The sequence below is a fragment of the Dama dama genome, chromosome 5 (assembly GCF_033118175.1).
Source record: "Dama dama isolate Ldn47 chromosome 5, ASM3311817v1, whole genome shotgun sequence".
In the NCBI taxonomy this organism is placed as follows: domain Eukaryota; kingdom Metazoa; phylum Chordata; class Mammalia; order Artiodactyla; family Cervidae; genus Dama; species Dama dama.
Genome location: NC_083685.1, coordinates 108,098,519 through 108,119,834, shown reverse-complemented (window position 1 = coordinate 108,119,834; position 21,316 = coordinate 108,098,519). Strand labels below are relative to the sequence as shown.

Sequence of the window (21,316 nt, the reverse complement as noted above, 5' to 3'; positions counted from 1 at the left end):
CCTCCCGGCTAAGTAAACAGAAGCAGAGGCCGGCTCAGCTGATGAATATTCATTACCCCAGAAATCCAATCCCAGCGCCCCTGCACCCACCCAGAAGCCAGGGTCCTCCAGGGACCGCCTGGCCAGAAGGAGGGAACCCCAGGGGAAATCGGGGTGGGGAGAACTGGGGGTGGGGAGCCTCCCGCCTCATTCTGCCACCCTCGGGTGCCTGTTTGCACCCCCAACCGTAATTGAGGTCACCCCTACCTGTTTCAAGCCCCAAAGAGGCCAGACCCCTCTCCAGCATGAACTGCCACCTGGACATTTCCCCAGGCACAATCCGGAAAGGGTTAAGGGCCGCTGCTCCCGTTGGCGGGAGAAACGGGTGCACCCAGCTCCTTTGAACTCCGGAGTCGAAACCAGTCCCTGGTTAAACTGGTTGGCAGACCGGTTCCCAGGCTGCCTGCTTCCACCCCAAGCCTCAGGCGGGTGCTGGGTGGGAGGCTGTGGTTCCCTCCTGACCCCAAGGCTTTTCCTCAAGTTCTCCCTAGAAGGGGGTTGAATGGCACCAGATCCTCCTTAGGCCAGTTCTCAGACCCACTGCAACCTCAAGTGTCTACATCCCCTCCTCCCTCGCTTAGAAGCAATCTTCAAAGACCTTGAAATTCTGCCTTCCGCCATGGACTGTGTCCCATTCCAGGACCGAGGAGATCCAGAGGTGGGGGTGGGGTGGGGGGTGGGCACCGGGTAGAGGGAAAGCGTATAATTCCCCATCCTTGGCACTCCCTCCAAGTTATAGTCTAAATTCTAATTACCAACTCTCAAACCTGCCCACATCTTCAGCACTGAGTTGACATGGTTCAGCTTCTCACGGCCTCTGGAGTTCGTGTTGGCCTCCACCCTAAACAGCCCCTGTGTCCCTGGGCCTCAGGCGGACCGTCCTGCAGAGGCTCCCCATGGCCCACAATGGAACCCACTTGGCCTGGCCCTCCTAGTCTGCACTTTCTCTTCCAAACTCTCCCTGAACGTGCACACAAGGCCTTTCTCTTCCTACCTTCCTTAGTAAGGAAGCTGTCTAAGAGGACGAGATTAGGAATGGTCTCCCCACCCCCTGAGTAAACCAAGACAAACTCCTATTCATCCTTCAAGGCCTAAATTATTATGCCCCCTACTCCCCAGAGAATTGTCTTACTCCTACTGGGCTTACTCACATGCTTCTATTTAACATGCCATATGCCATGATTGATTAAGTGTGCACATACACACATATACATATATAGTAATGTAATGATCGAGTCACGTATTTGCCTCCCTTAGAGAATGTTAGCTCCTTGAGAGAAATATCCTATGATATCCCTTATATGTAGAATCTAAAAAAAAATGAAACAAATGAACTTATTTACAGAACAGACTCACAGACTTAGAGAAGGAAGAGGATGAGGGGAAAGGATAGTTAGGGAGCTTGGATCGACATATACACACTATATTTATTTTAAATGGATAACCAATAAGGACCTATTGTACAGCACAGGGAACTCTGCTCAAGGTGACGTGGAAGCCTGGATGGGAGGGAAGTTTGGGGGAGAATGGATACATGTGTGTGTGTGTATATATATATATGGTTGAGTTCCTTTGCTGTCCACTGGAAACTGTTACAACATTGTTAGTCAGTTATACTCCAATATAAAATAAAAAGTTAGAAAAAAAAAAAAAGAATGTTAGCTCCTTGAGCCCAGAGTGGTCTGTCACTGATACAGACCTGGCATACAGTTAGTACTTAATGCAAACTTTAAAATGCAAATAAGAAATAAAAGTATTGTCTTTAAGAAATTCTTAATGCAGCCACTTGTCCCAGGTAAATGTGAGAGAAAACCCATTTATTTCACTTCTGGTGGTTTCAGCTACAGCACACTTGCTGATATGTCCTCAGCTCCCTGGGGATCTATGAGAATTAAGGATATTATTTTGTAAGGTTCTCCTGACTCTCGTGAGAGGTATACACAGCTGTCCCAGGAAGATTTCTAGATCTGTCACTTTCTCCGAAAGCCTGGTTGAGAGTCAGTGTCCAGTCCAGAAGATACAGAAGAGGCTAAAAACTTAACTGAGGTGTTGGGAAAACAGTAGAAGGATGATGGGATGAGCATTAGTCTGGGGACTGTAACCAAGGGTCAGGACACCGTTTCCATCTGTACAGGAGGAAGGGGCTTGTGCTGAAAACACTCGCTCCCTTCCCCCGTCTCACCCCACACCACCCTGCTTCAAAATCCAGGCCTTTCTGATGTGTGGGATCCAGAGGGGGCAGAATTCTGTTCTCTCAGCTCCACTCTGGAGGAAGCACCCCAGTGGGTGGGATTTAAGCGAATGCCTACGTGACCTGCCCTTCAGAGAAGGCCAGCAGGGCCAGGTACAGGAGCAGAGGCCAGCCCCAGCTCCCCATCCTGGGAGGGACCAGCCTGGGAAGTTAGGCCCAACCCCTGACCTTTAGTAGGTTTATTTCTGGGAGGAGCAGGGTTGGGAGGAGAGTTTGAGATAAGGCTATAAACTATGACTATCCCTTAAACAGATCACCCCCACAAGGCTGGTGTATTGTTTTCTAGAATTTTCCACCTTTTAACACACCTTCTCAAAACTAGGTTCAAGTGTGATATTTCAAACACGAACATGAAATGTGCAAGTTTTCAGAAATGTGTCCTTGTTGGGTCAAGCAAGTTAAAATACACCTAAGGGAGTCTCAAGGACCTTGGTGCCCTGTTAGACACACAGCCAGGGGGCCCCGTTGGGTTGCAGATCTAATCTGGCCTGAAAGATCATTCCTAGTTTGTTGACCTCTGCCCAGAGGGTAGATCTAGGCTCCAGGGATATTTATTTCCCAAAGCAGGGAGAAGGGAGGGCCTGCCATCCTCCTCAGCACTCCCCTTCCCTTGGAAGGCCAGGAGATGAGAGAGTCTGGGGGTGGCCAGCCTGGTTGAGAGGCAAGTGGGACAAGGCCATAGACTGGTCTCCAGAAGCTATAGCAGGTGCAGCCGGGAAGAGGGCAAGGCAGGTCTGAGGCGGGTGTTGAGGTTGCCACTGGAGGGGCTGCCGTTGCTCTCCTTCCAGGAGACCTCAGTGGGCAGTGGGAATATAAGCAGCCACTATTCATGTGGACTGTGCAAATACTTAGAACGCTGAATCCTCACTGCACCCTAAGATAGAGCCTCTGAGTGGGCTCACCAACTTGCATCCCCACCAGCAATTTTCCTATTACTCTTTGTATTAGTTCCCTGGCTAATTAGTCCTGTGGCTGCTGTAACACATTACTACAGACTCGATAGATGTAAACAACAGAAATGTATTCTCTAAAATTTCTGGAGGTCAGAATTCCAAAGTCAGTTTCACTGGCCAAGACCAAGTTCTTAGCAGGGTCATGATCACTCTCGAGTCTCCAGGGACAGTCCGTTCCTTGCCTCCTCCAGCTTCTGGTGCCTGTAGGCATTCCCTGGCTTGCAGCCACATCACTCCCATCTCTGTCTCCATCCTCAGGTCACCTTCCCCTCTTCCATGCTGTCTAATCTCTCTCTCTCTCTTTTTATAAGAGTACTTGGGAGAGGGACTTCCCTGGTGGCCCAATGGTTAAGAATTCACTGGCTATTGCAGAGGACACAGGTTGGATTCCCAGATTCCCATGAAGCAGCTAAGTCTGTGTGCTACACCTGCTGAAGCCCAGACCCTAGAGCCGGTTCTCTGAAACAAGAGAAGCCACCACACAAAGAAGCCTGTGCATCATAGCTAGAGGGAAGCCCCTGATTTCTGAAACTAGAGAAAGTCCAGGGGCAGCAACAAAGACCCAGCACAGCCAAAAAAAAAAAGAATACTTGGGAGAGTATGTAGGGTCCACCCAGATAATCCAGGATGACCTTACTTAATCACATCTGTCAAGACTCTTTTTTCAAACAAAGTCATCCATAGGTTCAAGTGATTTGATGTGGACATCTTGGTGGGGGGCGGGGGACTGGAAGATGAGTTTTTTGTCCTACCACACTCTTCATTTTGACCATTTCTGTACTGTCAGACTGTGGTAGTGAGTGTGTGCAACCAGAATATCCTGCGAGGAAGGACTTACCGCTTCCTCAGCTGCTGGCCTCCAGCTGTCTGCTCCTTCAAGGTCCACCTCAGCTGCAGAGAGCATCTCTCCCAAGGGTCTGCCCTTCTAGGGATGTAAGGTCCAGCCACTTCAGCCCCATGAAGGACACGTGGAGGGGCCATATTCACTTCACCAAACTGACGGAAGTTCTGCAAGGCCTGCAATACAGCTGGATTTCTCTCTCTGCCCAATCCTACTTCTGTCTGGTTCCTCTCACAGTAAGTGATCCCCAGTAAGCATCCTGTCCCCTAAACTTCACCCACTCTGGAGAACACAACCCAGGATAGAGACATTAACATTTTTGCCAGTGTGATGGAAGTGAAGTCATCATTTTTGTGTCTTATATATTTTCCTTTCCCTAGAACACTGGATTGCGGCTTCCCAGGTGGTAAAGAACCTGCCTGCCAATGCAGAAGACATAAGAGATGTGGGTTCAGTCCCTGGGTCAGGAAGATCCCCTGGAGAAGGACATCACAAGTCACTCCTGAATTCTTGCCTGGAAAATTCCATGGACAGAGGAGCCTAGCAGTCTACAGTCCATGGGTTCTCAAAGAGTCGAACACAACTGAAGCAACTTGGCATGCTCTAGTGCACTGGACTGAAGTGTCCCCCAAACTCAGGTCCACCTGGAATCCCGAAGTGTGACCTTATTTGGAAATAGGGTGTTTGCAGACATAATTAGTTAAGCTGAGAACGTACTAGATTAGGGTGGGCCTTAAATCCAAGGACTAGTGTCCTTACAGGAGGAGAGACATGAAGGGAGAACGCCACGCGATGACACGAGCAGAGAACGCAGTGAGGCAGCTGCCACTCAAGGAAGAGCAAGGATTGTCTGCAGCCACCAGAAGCTGGGTGAGCGGCAGGAACAGATTGTCCCTCAGAGCCTGTGGAAGGAATCAGCCTTGCTGACACCTTGATGTTAGACTTCAGGACTCCACAACTGTAACAGAATACATTTCTAATTTATTTTAAAATTTTATTTTATTTTATCCATTTATTTTTAGCTGCACTGGGTCCTCACTGCTTTGTGTGGGCTTTCCCAGTTGCAATGAGCAGAGGCGGTGCCCAGGCTTCCCGTTGCAGTGACTTCTCTTGTTGGGGAGCATGGGCTCTAGGCACATGGGCTTCAGTAGCTGCAGGGTGAGGGCTTTTGGTAGTTGCAGTTCACAGGCTCTAAAGCTTGGGCTCAGTAGTTGTGGCGCATGGAATTAGTTGCTCCAAGGCATGTGGAGTCTTCCCAAATGGGGGATCAAACCCATGTCCCCTGCATTGGCAGGCAGATTCTTAACACTGGACCACCAGGGAAGTCCTTATTCTTTTTTTCAATATTTACTTTTTTTTTTTTTTTTTAATATTTACTTATTTATTTATTTGGCTGTGCTGGGTCTTAGTTGCATCATGCAGTATTTTTAGTTGCAGCATGCGGGATCTAGTTCCCTGAACAAAGTTTGAGCCTGGGGCCCTGCACTGGGAGCCCAGAATCTTATCCCTGGAATACCAGGGAAGTCCCCATTTCTGTTATTTTAAAGCACCTGAAGTGCAGTGCAGTGCTTAGTCACTCAGTCGTGTCTGACTCTTTGCGACCCCATGGACTGCCCACCAGGCTCCTCTGTCCACAGGGATTTTCCAGGCAAGAATACTGGAGTGGGTTGCCATGCCCTCCTCCAGAGGATCTTCCCAACCGGGGATCGAACCCAGGTCTTCTGCATTACAGGCGGATTTTTTACCATCTGAGCCACCAGGGAAGCCCTTTAAAGCATCTGTTTGGTGATAAGTTGTTAAAGCGGCCCCAGTTAACCATACACTGAGTTTCTAGTAAGACTGAGAGTCTTTTCACACATATGTTGGCCATTTGGGTTTCCTGTTCTCCAAAAAGATCCTCTCTCAACACAAAAACTTCTCCACCTGCCCACTGTTGTCCTTCTAGCACTAAAATAATGCAACTGCTTGTATGGATTCTTGGGCTCTTCGCACAACTCTATAGCTTGACAGATATCAGCTGCCTATTGGTTGGGAAATCTGATCTACAGGATAAAATTTCAACCCTTTGTCAGGGACCTGAGTGTTCCTCGTGGTCTCATCTTGCCAGTCTCTTCAAGCTGATTTCTCTTCCCATAAATATCCCACAAAAGACTTCTTGTGGAACAGCCATGCTGCCTCTCACCTATGTGTTTTATCCATGTTACTTACTCCCTCTTCCTAGAATGACACCCATCACTTAACATGCCTCTCCTCCTCTCCCTTCTACCACAATTCATTCCCATCCTACCAGACTCAGCTCAAGTATTACTTCTCCCAGGAGTCTGCTCTGATGGTTTACCATTCCCCTCTCATGCCTTTACCCCCCAGTTGAGATGGATACTCCCCCTTTTCTGTTTCCTTAACCCTCTAAGCATCCCTCTTATTTTGTCTGTATGGATTTTTTAAGCACTTACTGTCTATGAGCACAGAGTTAGGCTCTGGACGTGCTGTCATGAGGTTTAGAATGTGGTAGGCCTCTCACATATCATAGTCATTTTCTTTAAGGGCTGAGACCGTGTCTTCATGTTAAAGTCTCCAACACCTTGGCAAATGTATTCAGTCACTCAGTCACATCTGACTCTTTGTGACTCCATGGACTGTAGTCCTCCAGGGTCCTCCGTCCATGGAATTTTCCAGGCAAGAATACTGGAGTAGGTTGCCATTTCCTACTTCAGGGGATCTTCCTGATCCAGGGACTGAACCCACGTCTCCCTACTCTCTTGCATTGACAGGCGGATTCTTTACCACGGAGCCACCTGGAAGGCCCATCTTGGCAAATAGTGCTTGACAAATAGAGGGTAACAAAGACTGAACAGAATGGGAAGGGAGGCTAAGAGGTGAGAGGCTTGGCAATAGACTTGCTTTTCCTCCCTGTGAAAGAGCAGATTCCCTCCACCTGCCATGATGGGGATGAAGAAACCATGAAAAGCAGGGGCAATCCTCCAAAGATGACCCCTTGAACCCAATTCATGAAATTACCCGGTGAGTTATTTTCCCTTAGACGACTAACAAAGGTGAAGGGAAGGAGAAGGCTTGGTGGCCAGGGTTTATCATGGGTCCCAGAGCACCACCCAGGTGACTGGCACCTCATGGGCCTTCTGGCTTATGCTTAACTTAGGAAGTTAACCAGCCCTAATATCTTCGCCTCAAATTCCTCCCTCCAGCTCCAAGTGACTCCAAGTCCTGAGCTGTAGGGGGAGGGGTGAAGAAAAGAACTGGGGAATGCACAGCCCTCCCCCCAGACCAAGTGATCATGCTCCCCACTCATCACTAAATACCTTCCTGCACCTGCGGCATCTTCTCTTTCCTTCCTTCACAAGCATCCATTAAGCACCTGATACTCGGTGTCAGGGTCATGCCAGGGGCTGGGGGCACAGAGATGAACAGGCCTGTACTCCTTGCCCACAAGGTGCTCACTGACTAGCTAGGGAGACAGACTGCAAAAACCAACCCAGAGATTACGCTGCAACCTGCAAGAGGCCCAGCTGAGAACGCTGTTTTCAGAGCCTCCAGCCTAGCAGGCAGATACACCACATAAACACACACACACAGAGACACACAACACAGTCAGTGTTGCTGTGAGCAAACACACATAAGACAAGGACCATAAACTCATAAACATATGGTAGATAAAATAAATGGATTATTTGAATGTCAAGGGTAAGCCTTCCTTTTATAGATATTGCAAGAACACAAGTAATGGACCTTCTTGCCCAGAATGGGGCGTGGTAAGAAAGAACTTTGGTAAAGGCCAGGAATTGCCAGGGTGGGGGTGCTGACTGTCTGACACAGCATCAGGGGAGAAAGTGGGAATCGGGCCGAAGAGGAGGGAGGAAGAGGCCTGAGGCTGTAGTGGCCGAGCTGCGTGAATGCAGCAGGCAGGGCTGCCGGAGAAGCCACATCCCACGGAGAACAAGAATGCGGGCTGGGGAGCCAGACAGGCCTGGGTTTGGATCCCAGCCTCACCAACTACCAGCTCTATGATCTTGGACAAGTTACTTAATTACCTGAGCTTTGGCTCCCTTGCCTTTAAAACCTGGCTAATAACAGTACCCAGATTATAAGGTTGTTTGGAAGGATCAAATTAGATAAGGCTTGTAAAACATTTAGATCTACACTGGCACACGGCACAGACTATCACTTAATAAGCAAGCTGACAACAAAGGATGGCAAGGCAGCCTGCATAGACAGCACCCCGGGGCCCTGTGTTTTCCTGTCAAAAGCCTCCACAGGCCTCCTGTCTTTTTCCTCACCTTCCTAAGTGCTACCCCTCCCCCGACAGCACCCCACCTGCTAAATCAGCAGAGAATTGAGATTCACAGTCAGAGCCTCTCACAGCCTCTCCCTGCCACTTTCCAGAGGATGGGAGCCCTAAGGATCTCGATGCCCTAGAGGCCAGGCCACCTGTGTGCTTACCTGCCCATCGGCCCTGAGCCTCTCGATAGCCTCAGAAAAGGACAAACGGTGCAGATACTGCGCAAAATCTGCACCCCTACACCACCACCCTGACGCTAGCACCCGGGCAGAGCTGTTCTCAAACACCCTTCTTTCCGCATGAGTCACACGGGGTGCAGTGAGGGGGTGGGGGTGAAGTGCTGGTGGTCTCTGCCTCGACCACCTTACCAGGGCTGGGCCTTCCAGACTCATCCTGCCCTGCCCTACCTGTTGGTTCAAGGAGGAGAGATGCACCTTGAGGGTGGGGCAGGGCCATGCTTCTTGGGATGTCCCAGGGAGCCGGGAACACATAGTTGGAACCCAGTAAGTTTGTTTAATCATGGGGAAGCTCCAGCCATTCCTATAGTCTGAGTCAGGACTCGAAGATGGGAGCCAAATTCCCATGAGAGAGCCCTGAAGAGGCCCTTAGTTCTGCCCTATGAGCCATTTTTATGGAAGACTTTCAACCCCTTTTATAACAATAATGATTAATGTTTCATAGACACACACAGAGAGTTTGCAAATAATGAGAAAAAAAAATCTATAAAAGCATGTTTTAAACTATAAAGAGTTACATTACATCTAGTGTGTTTGTTTATTTAAGCTTATAAATAGAAATACCCTGAGATGGTCAGGATGTTTTATCTCCATGTTGAGGAAACCGTGGCTGGCAGAGAGCTTATCAAAATGGTCCAAGATCTCATTGGGCAGGAATCTAGGTCTTCTCACTGCCCTATCACATCACACAGTTCAATAAAAAATTTACTAAGCCCCAAGTGATGTGCTGGGCAGAGGTGGCTGTGGGGTGGGGGGGTCACTTAGAAAGACTCAAGCAGAGCCTCCTGGAGGAGCTAACAACCTGGAAGGGGAAGGGTGCAAAATGGTACATCCAACCCTGTGAGATCCCCTGTCCACCCTCTCTCCTCTCACCCTCTCTCCTCTGTACTTCTCGACCCATCTCATGCTCTCCCTCAGCTTCAGCCACAACCTGGACTGCAGATGAGTCAGCCTACAGCTCTCCAAAGCTGTATCTCCAGCCCCCTGAACTCCAGAGCTGCAGACCCAAGTGCCTCCTGCAAACTTATCACAGGGAGTTTCCCTGGGCCACCAACCCTACAAGTTCAAAGCTGAGATGCCCTCCTCCTCACCCGCTGCTCAGCATCCTGCATCCCTGAATTAGGTGGGGCACTCCCACTCAACCACCTATGTGTCATCCTGTTGTCCCACTCCCCACCCACCCAGTCAACCAACTGCCAAGTCCTGTCCATTTTCCTCCAAACTATCTCTGAAATCCAGTCCTTCTCTTTCTCCTCATGCCTCTGTGTCAGGTCAAGCTCTAACTCTTACGTAATAACCTTTTAACAGTCTCTGTGCCTTCAGCCTTATCTCCCATGAATCCATCTTCTCTGCAGTCAGTTTGTACAGGTCCCTCTTTGCCTCAAGCCTCAAAGCCTTGAAACCCTCCAGTGGTTCCTCTCTCCCTGCAGGGGTGAAGTCCAAGTTCCTTCCCGAGATGATATGATATGATACCACCCTTCTGCCTTTACAGTCCCTTCTCCAGCCACCCCCTCAAACATTTCACAGCACAGAGGCTGGCCTATCTGAAGGGCCGGCTCCGTAAGTGTGAGATCTATGCAGTTTATTTATTTATTTGGTTGCACTGGGTCTTTGTTGCTGCACACAGGCTTTCTCTAGCTTCAGAGAGTGGTGGCTACTCTCTCCAGTTGTGGGGCAGGGGCTTCTCATTGTGGTAGCTTCTCTTGTGAAGCACAGGCTCTAGGCACACAGGCTCAGTGGTTGTGGCTCCCAGGCTCTAGAGCACGGGCCCAGTAATTGTGACACACGGGTTAGTTGCTCTGAGGCATGTGGCGTCTTCCCAGACCAGGGATCAAATCCAGGTCCCCTGCAGTATCAGCTGGATTCCTATCCACTGCAACATCAGGGAAGTCCAGTTCATAATTTTTAACAAGGGCATTTTAATTATACACTGGACTCCTGCAGTTATCTTGCTAGTCTTGCCTGCCTGTTGTTCCCTGCACCTCGTTGCAAAGCCTGTAAAGCTTTGTACAGTCTACTCCACCCGGAACACCACTCCCACAACTCCTCTTTCTGCAACTCTTCTTTTAACACTCAATTTAGGTGTTATCTTTGGGATGCCTCCTTTGATCCTCCTCCCTCCCGATCCCTGCCCTAATCACATAACACGTAGCAGGTGTTCAACACTTGTCTATTACATAAATTCAGTGAGAAGGTAATGTGTGACGAAAGTGCCACAAAAGACTTTTAAACCATGATCCACGGTAAAGCGAGGCAAAGAGGGCGTTTCTAAAAAGACTCTTCTTGAGAGTCTCTTGAACTGCAAGATCAAACCAGTCAATCCTAAAAGAAGTGAACCCTTACTATTCACTGGAAGGACTGATGCTGAAGCTCCTATACTTTGGCCACATGACGGGAAGAGCTGACTCACTGGAAAAGACCCTGATGCTGGGAAAGATTGGGGGCAGGAGGAGAAGGGGGCAACAGAGGATGAGATCGTTGGAATCGTTGGATGGCATCACCGAATCAATGGATATGAGTCTGAGCAAACTCCGGGGGATGGTGAACGACAGGGAAGCCTGGAGTGCTCCTATTCATGGTGTCGTAAAGAGTCGGATACGACGGAGCGTCTAAACATCATCAAGTTTCTCAGTGGGCGCTAGGACCCTGTTGGCAGACTCGTTAATCTTTAAGCAGAGGGCTCCGCGCCTGCCTGGCCGGAAGCGACTGGGACCAGCTCCACAGCGCCGCCTGCCGGGATCCCGCCGCCGCTGCAGCCCTTTCCTGGCGCTCCGGCTCCTGCCAGGTCTTGAGCCCGCCTCGCGTCTCCCATTGGCTGGCTCCTCTTCTCCCGCCCTTCCCCGGCTCAGCCACTCGGAACCCCGGGGTGGGTGGGGCTTGAGGCCCGGGATGGAGCGCGCGTCCCGATTGGCTCTGAGGAAGGCGGTGACGTGGCCAGAGAAGACCCGTCTGTGCCTAACCCGAGGCTCAGCCACAACAGCACTGGATTAGTGGTAGGCGGGGCGGGTCCCGGTCGGAGGCCGGAAACGGAAGTGAAGGAAAGATGCAGGTGGGGGAACAGCAGCTGGGGAAATGGGGGGCTGCCCTGGGACCGCTGGGCTGAGTTCAGCCGGTCCTTTCCTGACCTGCTTCCTCAGGCTCCCTCCGGGGGAACGGCCCTCCCCGGCCCGTTGCCCTGGCCCCTCAGGGTGGCGGTTGGAGCGATGAAGTGAGCGCGCGAGTGGCTTGTCCGCTCGCCGCACTCATGCACCTTTCCCCGCCGTGTTTCCCTCCAGGACCATCAGCACGTGCCCATCGACATCCAGACCAGCAAGCTACTCGGTAGGAGGGGCGCCCCCGCTCAACTAGCTGTCAAGGGGAGACCTGGCCCCCTTGCCCTCGTCACCCACAGCGGAACCGCCGACCACTCTGTTCTGTGCTCCCATCTGTGGCTGGACCTGCCTCAGGAAAAGGATCGGGAAGGAACCATGCAGAGACTCTATACTTGACCTGTGTTTTTTATTTTAACGTATATAACATGTTGTCAATCATATCTTTGAGGGACAGAGGAGAGTTGAAGGCTTACCTTAAAGCTGATCAGCTGCTGGATGGCAGATCTGAAGTTAGAACCTAAGTCTGTCAGGTTCCACTATTGTATTATGCTGGAAAGAAAAAACTTTCTTCCTTTTTATTTTTTCCTTTGATTTTAGGAGGAAAAGGCACGTAGGTCCAGTTGAAAAGAAAACTTTTTAGTGGCCAGGCCATCTCCCTGCTGTCTGTATCGATCGGGTCTATACCTCCTCTCCAGTCAGAGCCAGGGAAGGGCCTCTTCACTCTGACCCCTCTAGGGCAGTGCACAGCTCCTGGATTTTTAAATGGTCTTTGAATTAATTGTTTTGATGCCAGTTGTGTCATTAAGATGACATCTGTTTGACTATGTCATCCCTTTGCTTCTATTTCTGTGACATCTACATAATTTTTGCTTTTGAAGATTTTAGTGGAGTGCCTCAATGGGAATATAACTCATAACTAATGTGGGCTCCCAACATTTGACCAGTTAGCAGATTTATTAACAAGGGCAAGGTGGCCACTTAGTGGAGCATCTTTAACTTCATTTCGGATTTGTCCTAGCTCTTCAGGACATGTACACTCTTGACGTATATGCTTGTATTGGTCCCGAAAAGGACCAATAAAAACCCAACCATTTATTGAGGGTTTATTCTATACCAAGTGCTGTTTTATGTGCTTAACATTATGAAAATGAAGATCTCTACAATTTATTGAGCCCTTGCCATGTGCCAGGCACAGCGTTCAGTGTTAGCCTTTGTACTCAGTATATTTATCATCCCCATTTTACATGTAGAGAAACTGAGACACAGAGAGGTTGAGAGACTTGCCCAAGAAAGTTGGTAATTAGAGCCAGGACCAGCTGACCACAAAGTCTAGGTCTTAGCCCTCTCCTATGAGGAAATGTACATGGTTCTCATTCACCTATACCCTCAACTCAAAGCAGGTCTGGCCCAGAATCCAGGAGGTCAGTCACATTGGTATTCATGTGTGCAGGATGGTGCTTCACTGGTAAGAGTAGACCAGTGTTATTTAGTCCTTAGGGGCTTTGCAGTTCTTTCATCTGGTATTTGGTATAACCATCTTGTATTTTCATTGTCATGGTTAATCCCAGCCCTGAGAAAGTAGAAATTGAATGGCATCCTCTGTCAGTAAGAAAGATATAGTTATCCATGGAAGCAAAAATATGATGGAGAATTTAGAGTGGTCCAAAGTGGCACTTTGATGTCAGGACCAATTGAAAGCTTTACTTTACCCTGTGTTGAGGCAGTTACTTTATAAAAGTCACATTGTGGATAAAGTTAGGTTGCTGGAATCTGTTTAGCCCCAAGTATCCCTTTGAGCCTGTCTTCATTCCCATCTTCCTGTGACCCCCACACCTTAACCAATATGAGTACAACTTTTAGCCAATGCCTTAGCATATTTCACTTGAATCAGTGATGGAATTTTGGCCATGGGAATGCTATGATTTGGGTTTCTGCTACAGACTGGCTGGTAGACAGAAGGCACTGCACCCTGAAATGGCAGAGTCTGGTATTGACCATCCGAGAGAAGATCAATGCCGCCATCCAGGACATGCCAGAGAGCCAAGAGATCGCCCAGCTGCTCTCTGGATCCTGTGAGTGCTTCAGGGCTGCATTATTGGACCCCTCTCTTTCCTGGGGTGGTATATATCTGCTGAGCTGTTCCCTTTTCTTTAGATATAGGACTGTCCTCTAAAGAAAAAGAGGCTTTTATTTGGGGTATAGATGCTGGTTTATTTCAACACAAAATGATGAAGGGGAGAGCTGTGCCCTCTAAAGTTACTGGCATATACATGAGTCAGCCATATGCGGTGGCCGCAGTGGTGGGTTAGAGACTGTTATTTCCAAAGTCTTTGTTTTCCTTTGCTTTCCAGACATTCACTACTTCCACTGCCTAAGAATTGTGGAGCTTCTCAAAGGCACTGAAGCCTCCACAAAAAATATTTTCGGCCGGTACTCTTCACAGAGAATGAAGGCAAGTGTGGGTGACGGTGGTAACGCACAGCTGGAGGCATACCTTAGGGGGTCAGTGGCTGTCTGATCTTGCTGAGGATCCAGTGGAGATGCCCCCGTGTAATATTTCCTCAACTTTCTCTCTGTCCCCATAGTTTATGCCAAAAGTAGATCCTGAAAGTGAAAGTATCAGTCGCTCAGTCGTGTCCAACTCTTTGTGACCCCTACCCCTGGGTTTACATTTGCTTTGGGAATCACTCGTTGGCACCATCCTCTTAAAAGTGGGTGGTCCAGCCAGCATTATGAAGGAGAGTGAGGATGCAGAGACTGGGAGAGCGTCCCCTGTTGGGGGATTGAGCTGGGAGGTGGCTGCTCTCCTGGCTCACTTCCTATTTCTTTTCTTAGGATTGGCAGGAGATTGTAGCCCTATATGAGAAGGACAACACCTACCTAGGTGAGGGGCCCAACCTGGGAGTCCCAGTGTCCACGGGGGGGCTCCCTCCTCGAATTTTGAGACACTGGACTTCTAGGAGGTACAGTTCATGTGGGGGAAGAGGCTGGTGTGTAGAGGTTTGTGAGGTGGGAAAATAAATTTCAATGAGTATTGGGAGGAGGATGACCAGCAGGCAGGTTGTGGGCATTTGGACGGGTGCTTATGGGTCTTCTGCCGGTCACCAGCGCCCCCGGCACCCCTCTGCTCCACTGGGCAGAAGAGGCACAGGTGGACCAGGGGCCTGTATCAAGTGCCTGAGAGAATAACTAAAAGGCTGACTGTAGTTTGGGTTGTATTTGCTAACAGTGTAAATAATTATAATAGCTAATATTGACCAAATATTAATACTTATGAAATGCAAGGAATTATACTTGTGTTTTATATGGATTCTCTTAATTCTCATGATAAATATTACTACCCCTGTTTTATAGTTGGGGACTGGAGAGGTTAAATGACTGTCTTAGGTTCCACAGCCAGGAAGGGGAGGAGCTGGGAGGTCGACCCCATGCTCTTCGCCTCCAGGCTAGGGTATATTTGCGCGTGTCCTTGGGGCAGGCCTGCCTTAGGGGTGGGGGTCTGGGGTGAACTTCCTGGGCCCATCCTTCTCAGTGGAGCTCTCCAGCCTCCTGGTTCGGAACGTCAGCTATGAGATCCCCTCCCTGAAGAAGCAGATCGCCAAGTGCCAGCAGCTGCAGCAGGAATACAGCCGCAAGGAGGAAGAGGGCCAGGCGGGGGCTGCCGAGATGAGGGAGCAGTTCTACCACTCGTGCAAGCAGTACGGCCTCACGGTGAGCAGGCCGGCTCTCCCGCAGCGGGGGGACACATGCCTGGGGCCTCGGTCTGTCTTCCTGGGCCCAGTGCCTTTGCTTCTGGGGCGGGCTTTCCTTCTCTGCCACTTGGGCCCTTCTTGGGCCAGTTTCTTGCCCATCTTGAATCTTCAGGCATTTTCTTTAATCTGCTGGACTCCACTTCCCACCACTTCTGTCTGAGCTCACCTCGTGGATCCTCTCTAGGGGGACAATGTCCGAAGAGAACTACTGGCCCTGGTGAAGGACCTACCCAGTCAGCTGGCCGATATCGGGGCGGCGGCCCAGACCCTGGGCGAAGCCATTGACCTGTACCAGGCCTGTGTGGGGTTCGTGTGTGAAAGGTATTGAGGGCCCCGGCTTCTCCCCGGTGGAGGGGGGCGGGGACCACTGAGCTACTTCCCCGGCTGCGCTCTCTTCCCCACTTGTACTTTCCCCACGTGACGCTTGAGTGCCGGGCCCGGCCCTGGGCCTGGCCTCACAAGTGGGCAGCAGGAGGGTCAGTGGCACGCTCCATTGCAGCCCCACAGAGCAGGTGCTGCCGATGCTGCGGTTCGTGCAGATGCGGGGGAACTGCACGGTGTACGAGTGGAGGACGGGCACGGAGCCCTCGGTAGTGGAGAGGCCACACCTTGCGGAGCCCCCTGAACAGGTGGAAGAAGACGCGGTAAGACAGGCCGAGTGAGAGCCGCTTCCTCCCCTCATTCACGGTTCAGTCCTCCCCCGTCCCCTTTGAACTCAGAGTCCAGACGGAAGAAAGGGGTGTTCCTGTGAGGGAGACTACAGGTGGAAGGGCCCAGAAGGCCTTACTCTGTTTTTCTGGCATTCTTGAGACCGCAGGGTAGATAAGCACTGAAGAGGCCCAGGAGGCTGGTCAGCTTTGAACTGGGAACCTCTCAGTCCCCTGAGCTCTCTGAAGACAGACTCCCCTTTGGGAAGCTTGGAGGCCATTATGTTTAAACAGAGTGCCAGTGTTCCCTGCTGAGACCTAGAAGAAGGCAGGCCCCTTTTTCTCACCCATCTTCTTTGAGCTAACACTTTTTTCCCTTCTAGATTGACTGGGGTGACTTTGGGGTGGAGGTGGCGTCTGAAGGGGCTGACTCTGGCATCTCTGCCCAGACTGCTGGAATTGACTGGGGCATCTCCCCGGAATCGGATTCAAAGGTTGGGATGCTCTCTCGGTCCGTCTCTCTTGAGGACTTTCTGTGATTGCTGTTTTGGTGATAAGAAACATGTTGGGAATTTCCTAGTGGTCCAGTGGTTAAGACACCGCGCTTCCACTGCAAGGGGCAAGGGTTCAGTCCCTGGTCAGGAAACAGATCCCGGGTGCCTTTCAGTGTGGCGAAAGGAAAAAAAAAGTTTTCTCTCTCTTTCTTTAAAGACATCACTTGAAGTTCATAGCTCTTGGACCACATATAGTTTGGGGGGAGGCAGAATTTCCAAAGTGACATGTCAGAGTTTAGACCTCTTTCTCTTAGTGTTTGGGGCAGGTGTGGGGGTGTAGGCAGGTGGTACCTATATGTGTGGGCCCACACTGCCATCTTTGTCACCTCCATCAGGGCTGCAGGTCCTTCATACAGTTGAAATGTGCCATCATTGAGTTTCTTGAGGGCTGTAGTTTATTCTGGCTCCCTTTGCTGGGGAAAGTTCTCCCAACACTGCAGGGGTTCTTTGCTCTCCACCCAGGAAGCTGGGGGTGATGAGATAGACTGGGGAGACGATGCCACTGCTCTGCAGATCACCGTACTGGAAGCCGGAACCCAGGGTGAGTGCGTCGCTCCCTGCAACCCTGGCAGAGGGTACCCCTGTGTCTGAAGAAGCAAAGAAAAAGTACACTGCCAAGGCTCTGCTTCTCATACAGTTACCTGTTTTTTTTCAAAATCTTGTTGATGATGTGAGTGTAGTGGATAGAGAAGAGTTCTTAAAATGAAGCCTAGAAACTCTCAGTGCTTTGGATATTGAATATGGGTCAGCCTTTGTCTGGGATGTTCCGAGAGGGCTGACCTGGCCCCCGCTTCCCCACAAGCCGAGAGGCTGTGACTGAGCCACTAGAGGGCAGTGCAGGATGAGACTTGATGCCCACCAAAGTGAAGGAACTCTTGGTTCTTTGGAACTCAGCTCTGTGGTCCTCCTCACAGACTGCAGTTGGCTCTTGGTGCCTGATTAGGGCTGCAACAAATGGGAAAGGGTGACCCTTCCTTCTTGGGTTGGAACAGGAAGTGGCTTTAGTGTAGTGTCTGTGTCCATATTAATGCACAAGGACTTCTCAAACCAATGGTCTTCTTGTATAGTCTTTAGCCACTTTATCACTTCTCTCTCTTCCTGGCAGCTCCCGAAGGTGTTGCCAGGGGCCCGGATGCTCTGACACTTCTTGAATATCCTGAGACCCGGAATCAGTTCATTGATGAGCTCATGGAGGTACTTTTGTCTCTGGGTGATGTGCGGGGAGGCCCCACCAGCATAGGCGGTATTGCGCTAGCCACCTGACCTGACCCTCCTGTTTGTGTGAAGGATGCCGAGTGCTGTCAGTGTGCTGGGGCAGGGGCACTCCCATTCACTCTGGAGCATTGGGATGCTTCCCATTCATTCCATTCATTCAACGGGCTTCCCCGGTGGTTCAATGATAAAGAACCCACCTGCAATGCAGGAGCCGCAGGAGACATGGGTTTGATCCTTGAGTCGGGAAGATCCCTTGGAGGAGGGCATGACAGCCCACTCCAGTATTCTTGCCTGGAGAATCCCATGGACAGAGGAGCCTGGCTACAGCCCATAGGGTCGCAAAGAGTTGGACACAGCTGAAGCGAGTGAGCACGTATTCACTCAACAGTGTTCATCATGTTTATCATCCTTCCTAAACCCCTGGCGCTGTCTGAGGAGACAGCAGAAAACAAAACAGAATCCTTGACCTCATGGAGCTTGTAGCCTAGTGGGGAACACAGGCAAGAAACAAGGCAAACAGGTTAAATATTCAGCATGTTAGGTGTTAACATAGTGCCATGGAGAAAAAGAGCTGGAAAGGGAGATGGGGTTGCTGGGAAGGCCTGTGTGTTTTGTTTGTTTGTTTGTTTTTATTTTTTTTTAAGGCTTGTGTTTTTATGTTGGTGGTCAAGAAGGCCTTGTTGCAAAGGTGACCAGTCAGCCAAAACCTGCAGGGGATCCAGAGAGAGCCAAGCCCATGTCCGGCAGAATAAGTCTTCCAGGCAGGGGGAGCAGCACAGAAGCTTTGAGGCAGAAGTGTGTCCGGCACATGTGATGGACAAGCAGGCCGAGCAGGGGAGCTGGGGGAGTAGAAGAGCTCAGAAAGCTGAAGGGAACTGGGAGCTGTTGGAGGTTTGGAGCACCACGTTCTCATTTGTGTTTCATGTCATCTCTGTGGCTGAGGTGTCTGGCAGCCCACAGTAAAAAGCTGGTGTTCTTGGACCTTCTTTGTGGGACTGGGACGCTGGGGGCCTGCCTCTGTTAATTTCTGAGTCTGTCCACTTCTCAGGTCTGCTGGCAGGGTTGGGGCTCATGGAACATCTTGTCCTCACCAGTCTAATTCAGGTTTCCATGGTTGAATAAAAGTGACAAGATATGTGGCTGGTTCTCAGATTTCTTCCTAGCCTTTTCTTAATCTAGGGCTTCTCAAACATGGATTCCTGTTCCCTGAATCTCATTTTTCCCATGGATAGAAAATAACTTCGTTGAGCAGAGAGAACCCCTTGAATCGCTTTGTAGTTATCTGATCCATAGCCTGGGAGGAGGAGGGAGTGTTCCTTGGCTAGGTAAGGCCTGAGACAGCAATGAGGGACTGAAAGTTGATGGTGGAGGCTGCCCCAAACTCCCACCTTATAGTTGGTGAGTTTCTAGCAATAAAAATGCTTGGAGGAAATAACTGCTCCTCCGTTGTTATTCATTCACTAGGTGTGTGTTAGTCATTCAGTCGTGTCTGACTTTGTGACTCCATGGACTGTAGCTCACCAGTCTCCTCTGTCCATGGAATTCTCCAGGCAAGAATACTGGAGTGGGTTGCCGTTCCTTTCTCCAGGCACTCTTCCTGACCCAGGGTTCGAACGTGGGTCTCCTGCATTGCAGGCAGACTCTTTACAGTCTGAGCTACCAGGGAAGCCCTGTTCATTTGCTAAGTCATGTCCAGCTCTATACGACCCCATGGACTGTACCACACCAGGCAGTCCCCACTGTCCCTCCTCCAGAATCCAACCCTTACCTTATTCTATATTTTGAACAGGCTGAGGGCCTAGCTTCTGAGTTCTTTTCTCAGTTTGAACCAAATCCTCTTCCGTCCTCAGCTAGAAATCTTCTTGTCCCAGAGAGCAGTGGAGATGAGTGAGGAGGCAGACATCCTGTCTGTGAGCCAGTTCCAGCTGGCTCCAGCCATCCTGCAGGGCCAGACCAAGGAGAAGATGGTCGCCATGGTGTCGGCACTGCAGGATCTGATTGGCCGGCTCACCAATCTTCGAATGCAGCACCTGTTTATGATCCTGGCCTCACCAAGGTCTGGCTTTCCCCCTGATGTTGGGCTGTTCCAGGGCATGTTGCAGGGCTCTGCCATCTTGGGTGGCCCTGCCTCCTTGTTCCTTCCTCTCCGTGACCCCTTGGGCCTCATCCATGCTTCCATAACTGCACCACCCCAACTGGGGTTGGAGGTTCTCTTTGGGGCAAGATGGGGTGGCTTGAAATGTGCAGGCAAAATCTGCTTCCTGGGTAGGATGGGGAAGTGGGAGTGGCATTCCATACAAGGAAGGACTGAAGGATGTGGAGGCTGAGAGGCTGACAGAGGCTGAGCCTCCCCTGTTGCAGCAGTTGGATGGGGACACCCAGGCTGCCCAGAGACACTGAACACTTAACGTGAATGCCCTGCCCAGGTATGTGGACCGAGTGACTGAGCTCCTCCAGCAGAAGCTGAAGCAGTCCCAGCTGCTGGCTTTGAAGAAAGAACTGATGGTGCAGAAGCAACAGGAAGCCCTCCAGGAGCAGGCGGTTCTGGAGCCCAAGCTGGATCTGCTGCTGGAGAAGACAAAGGAGCTGCAGAAGCTGGTGAGACCAGAGAGGCAAACCTGCCCAGTTTCCGCAGAACGGGGCCCCTTTGCCTTCTGCCTCCTGCCCACTTGGTATCACTGTCTTTCAGATTGAAGCCGACATTTCCAAGAGGTACCATGGGCGCCCCGTGAACCTGATGGGAACCTCTCTGTGACCTACTGCCGTTGTTCTTCCTGCCCATCTTCTCAGCATTCAGGATGGAGGAGGGACAGCGCGGGGCCCTTCCTGGTGAGAGACTAAGCCAACTGGAGGCCGGAAGGCCCCGTGATGGAACTGTCACCCGGAGGGTGACCTCGGCACTCTCTGTATTCTCTGCAGGAGGCTGTCTTGATGGTCCTGCGGCCCCTCAGCCTCAAATCACAGCTTCTGGCCCTTCTTGTTAATGTAGTTGGACTTTAATAAAAGAGAGAGATTCTTGTTTCCCTATTGACAGTGCCCATCTCTGGGCCTGGGGTTGAGGCTGGGTGCCCATTTGCATGGGGTTCTTGATCCTCTGAGGTAGCAGGTTGGGGACTTTTCCTCTTTGCCTCTGGTGGCAGGGAGGCCCCACAGATGAGTGTCTACAAACAGTTCAGCAAGGGATCTGGGGTAGCTGAGTCAGCCGGGGCCCTTTCTCTCCACAGCCAGGCCCAGACTGCCCCACTCAGGCCAGAAGCCCAAGGGGAGCAGTCAAGTGGCAGCCTTGTTGGAGCCAGCAAAGCTGTATTTTCCTTTTAATCACAGCTTACCTCCAGGCAGAGGGAAAATGCGGTTTGGGGAGGAAGGGTCTGATCAACAAGGTGGAGACAGGAGTTGTCACCTTCGCTAGCTGCCTGTCCACTTCCCACCCATAACTGCCTGC

The 21,316-nt window shown here is 50.7% G+C and overlaps 1 protein-coding gene across 2 annotated transcripts; it reads left to right on the top strand.

Moving 5' to 3' along the window:
• The first annotated feature begins 11,551 nt into the window (after positions 1 to 11,551).
• On the top strand, positions 11,552 to 20,901 carry CDK5RAP3 (CDK5 regulatory subunit associated protein 3). 2 transcript variants are annotated; one of them, XR_009693013.1, is made up of 15 exons: positions 11,552 to 11,663; positions 11,890 to 11,935; positions 13,647 to 13,778; positions 14,058 to 14,158; positions 14,542 to 14,590; positions 15,239 to 15,417; positions 15,643 to 15,779; positions 15,958 to 16,102; positions 16,489 to 16,599; positions 17,122 to 17,200; positions 17,765 to 17,853; positions 19,725 to 19,930; positions 20,301 to 20,472; positions 20,564 to 20,703; positions 20,794 to 20,901. XR_009693013.1 is itself a non-coding variant. In XM_061143843.1 (14 exons), exons 1-14 carry the CDS (start codon positions 11,658 to 11,660, stop codon positions 20,627 to 20,629), a joined length of 1,518 nt encoding a protein of 505 aa, XP_060999826.1. In that variant the 5' UTR covers positions 11,552 to 11,657; the 3' UTR covers positions 20,630 to 20,901. The 2 variants fall into 2 exon arrangements, 1 of the variants encoding a protein (XP_060999826.1); XM_061143843.1 differs by having other exon boundaries at positions 20,564 to 20,901.
• The last annotated feature ends 415 nt before the right edge of the window (positions 20,902 to 21,316 follow it).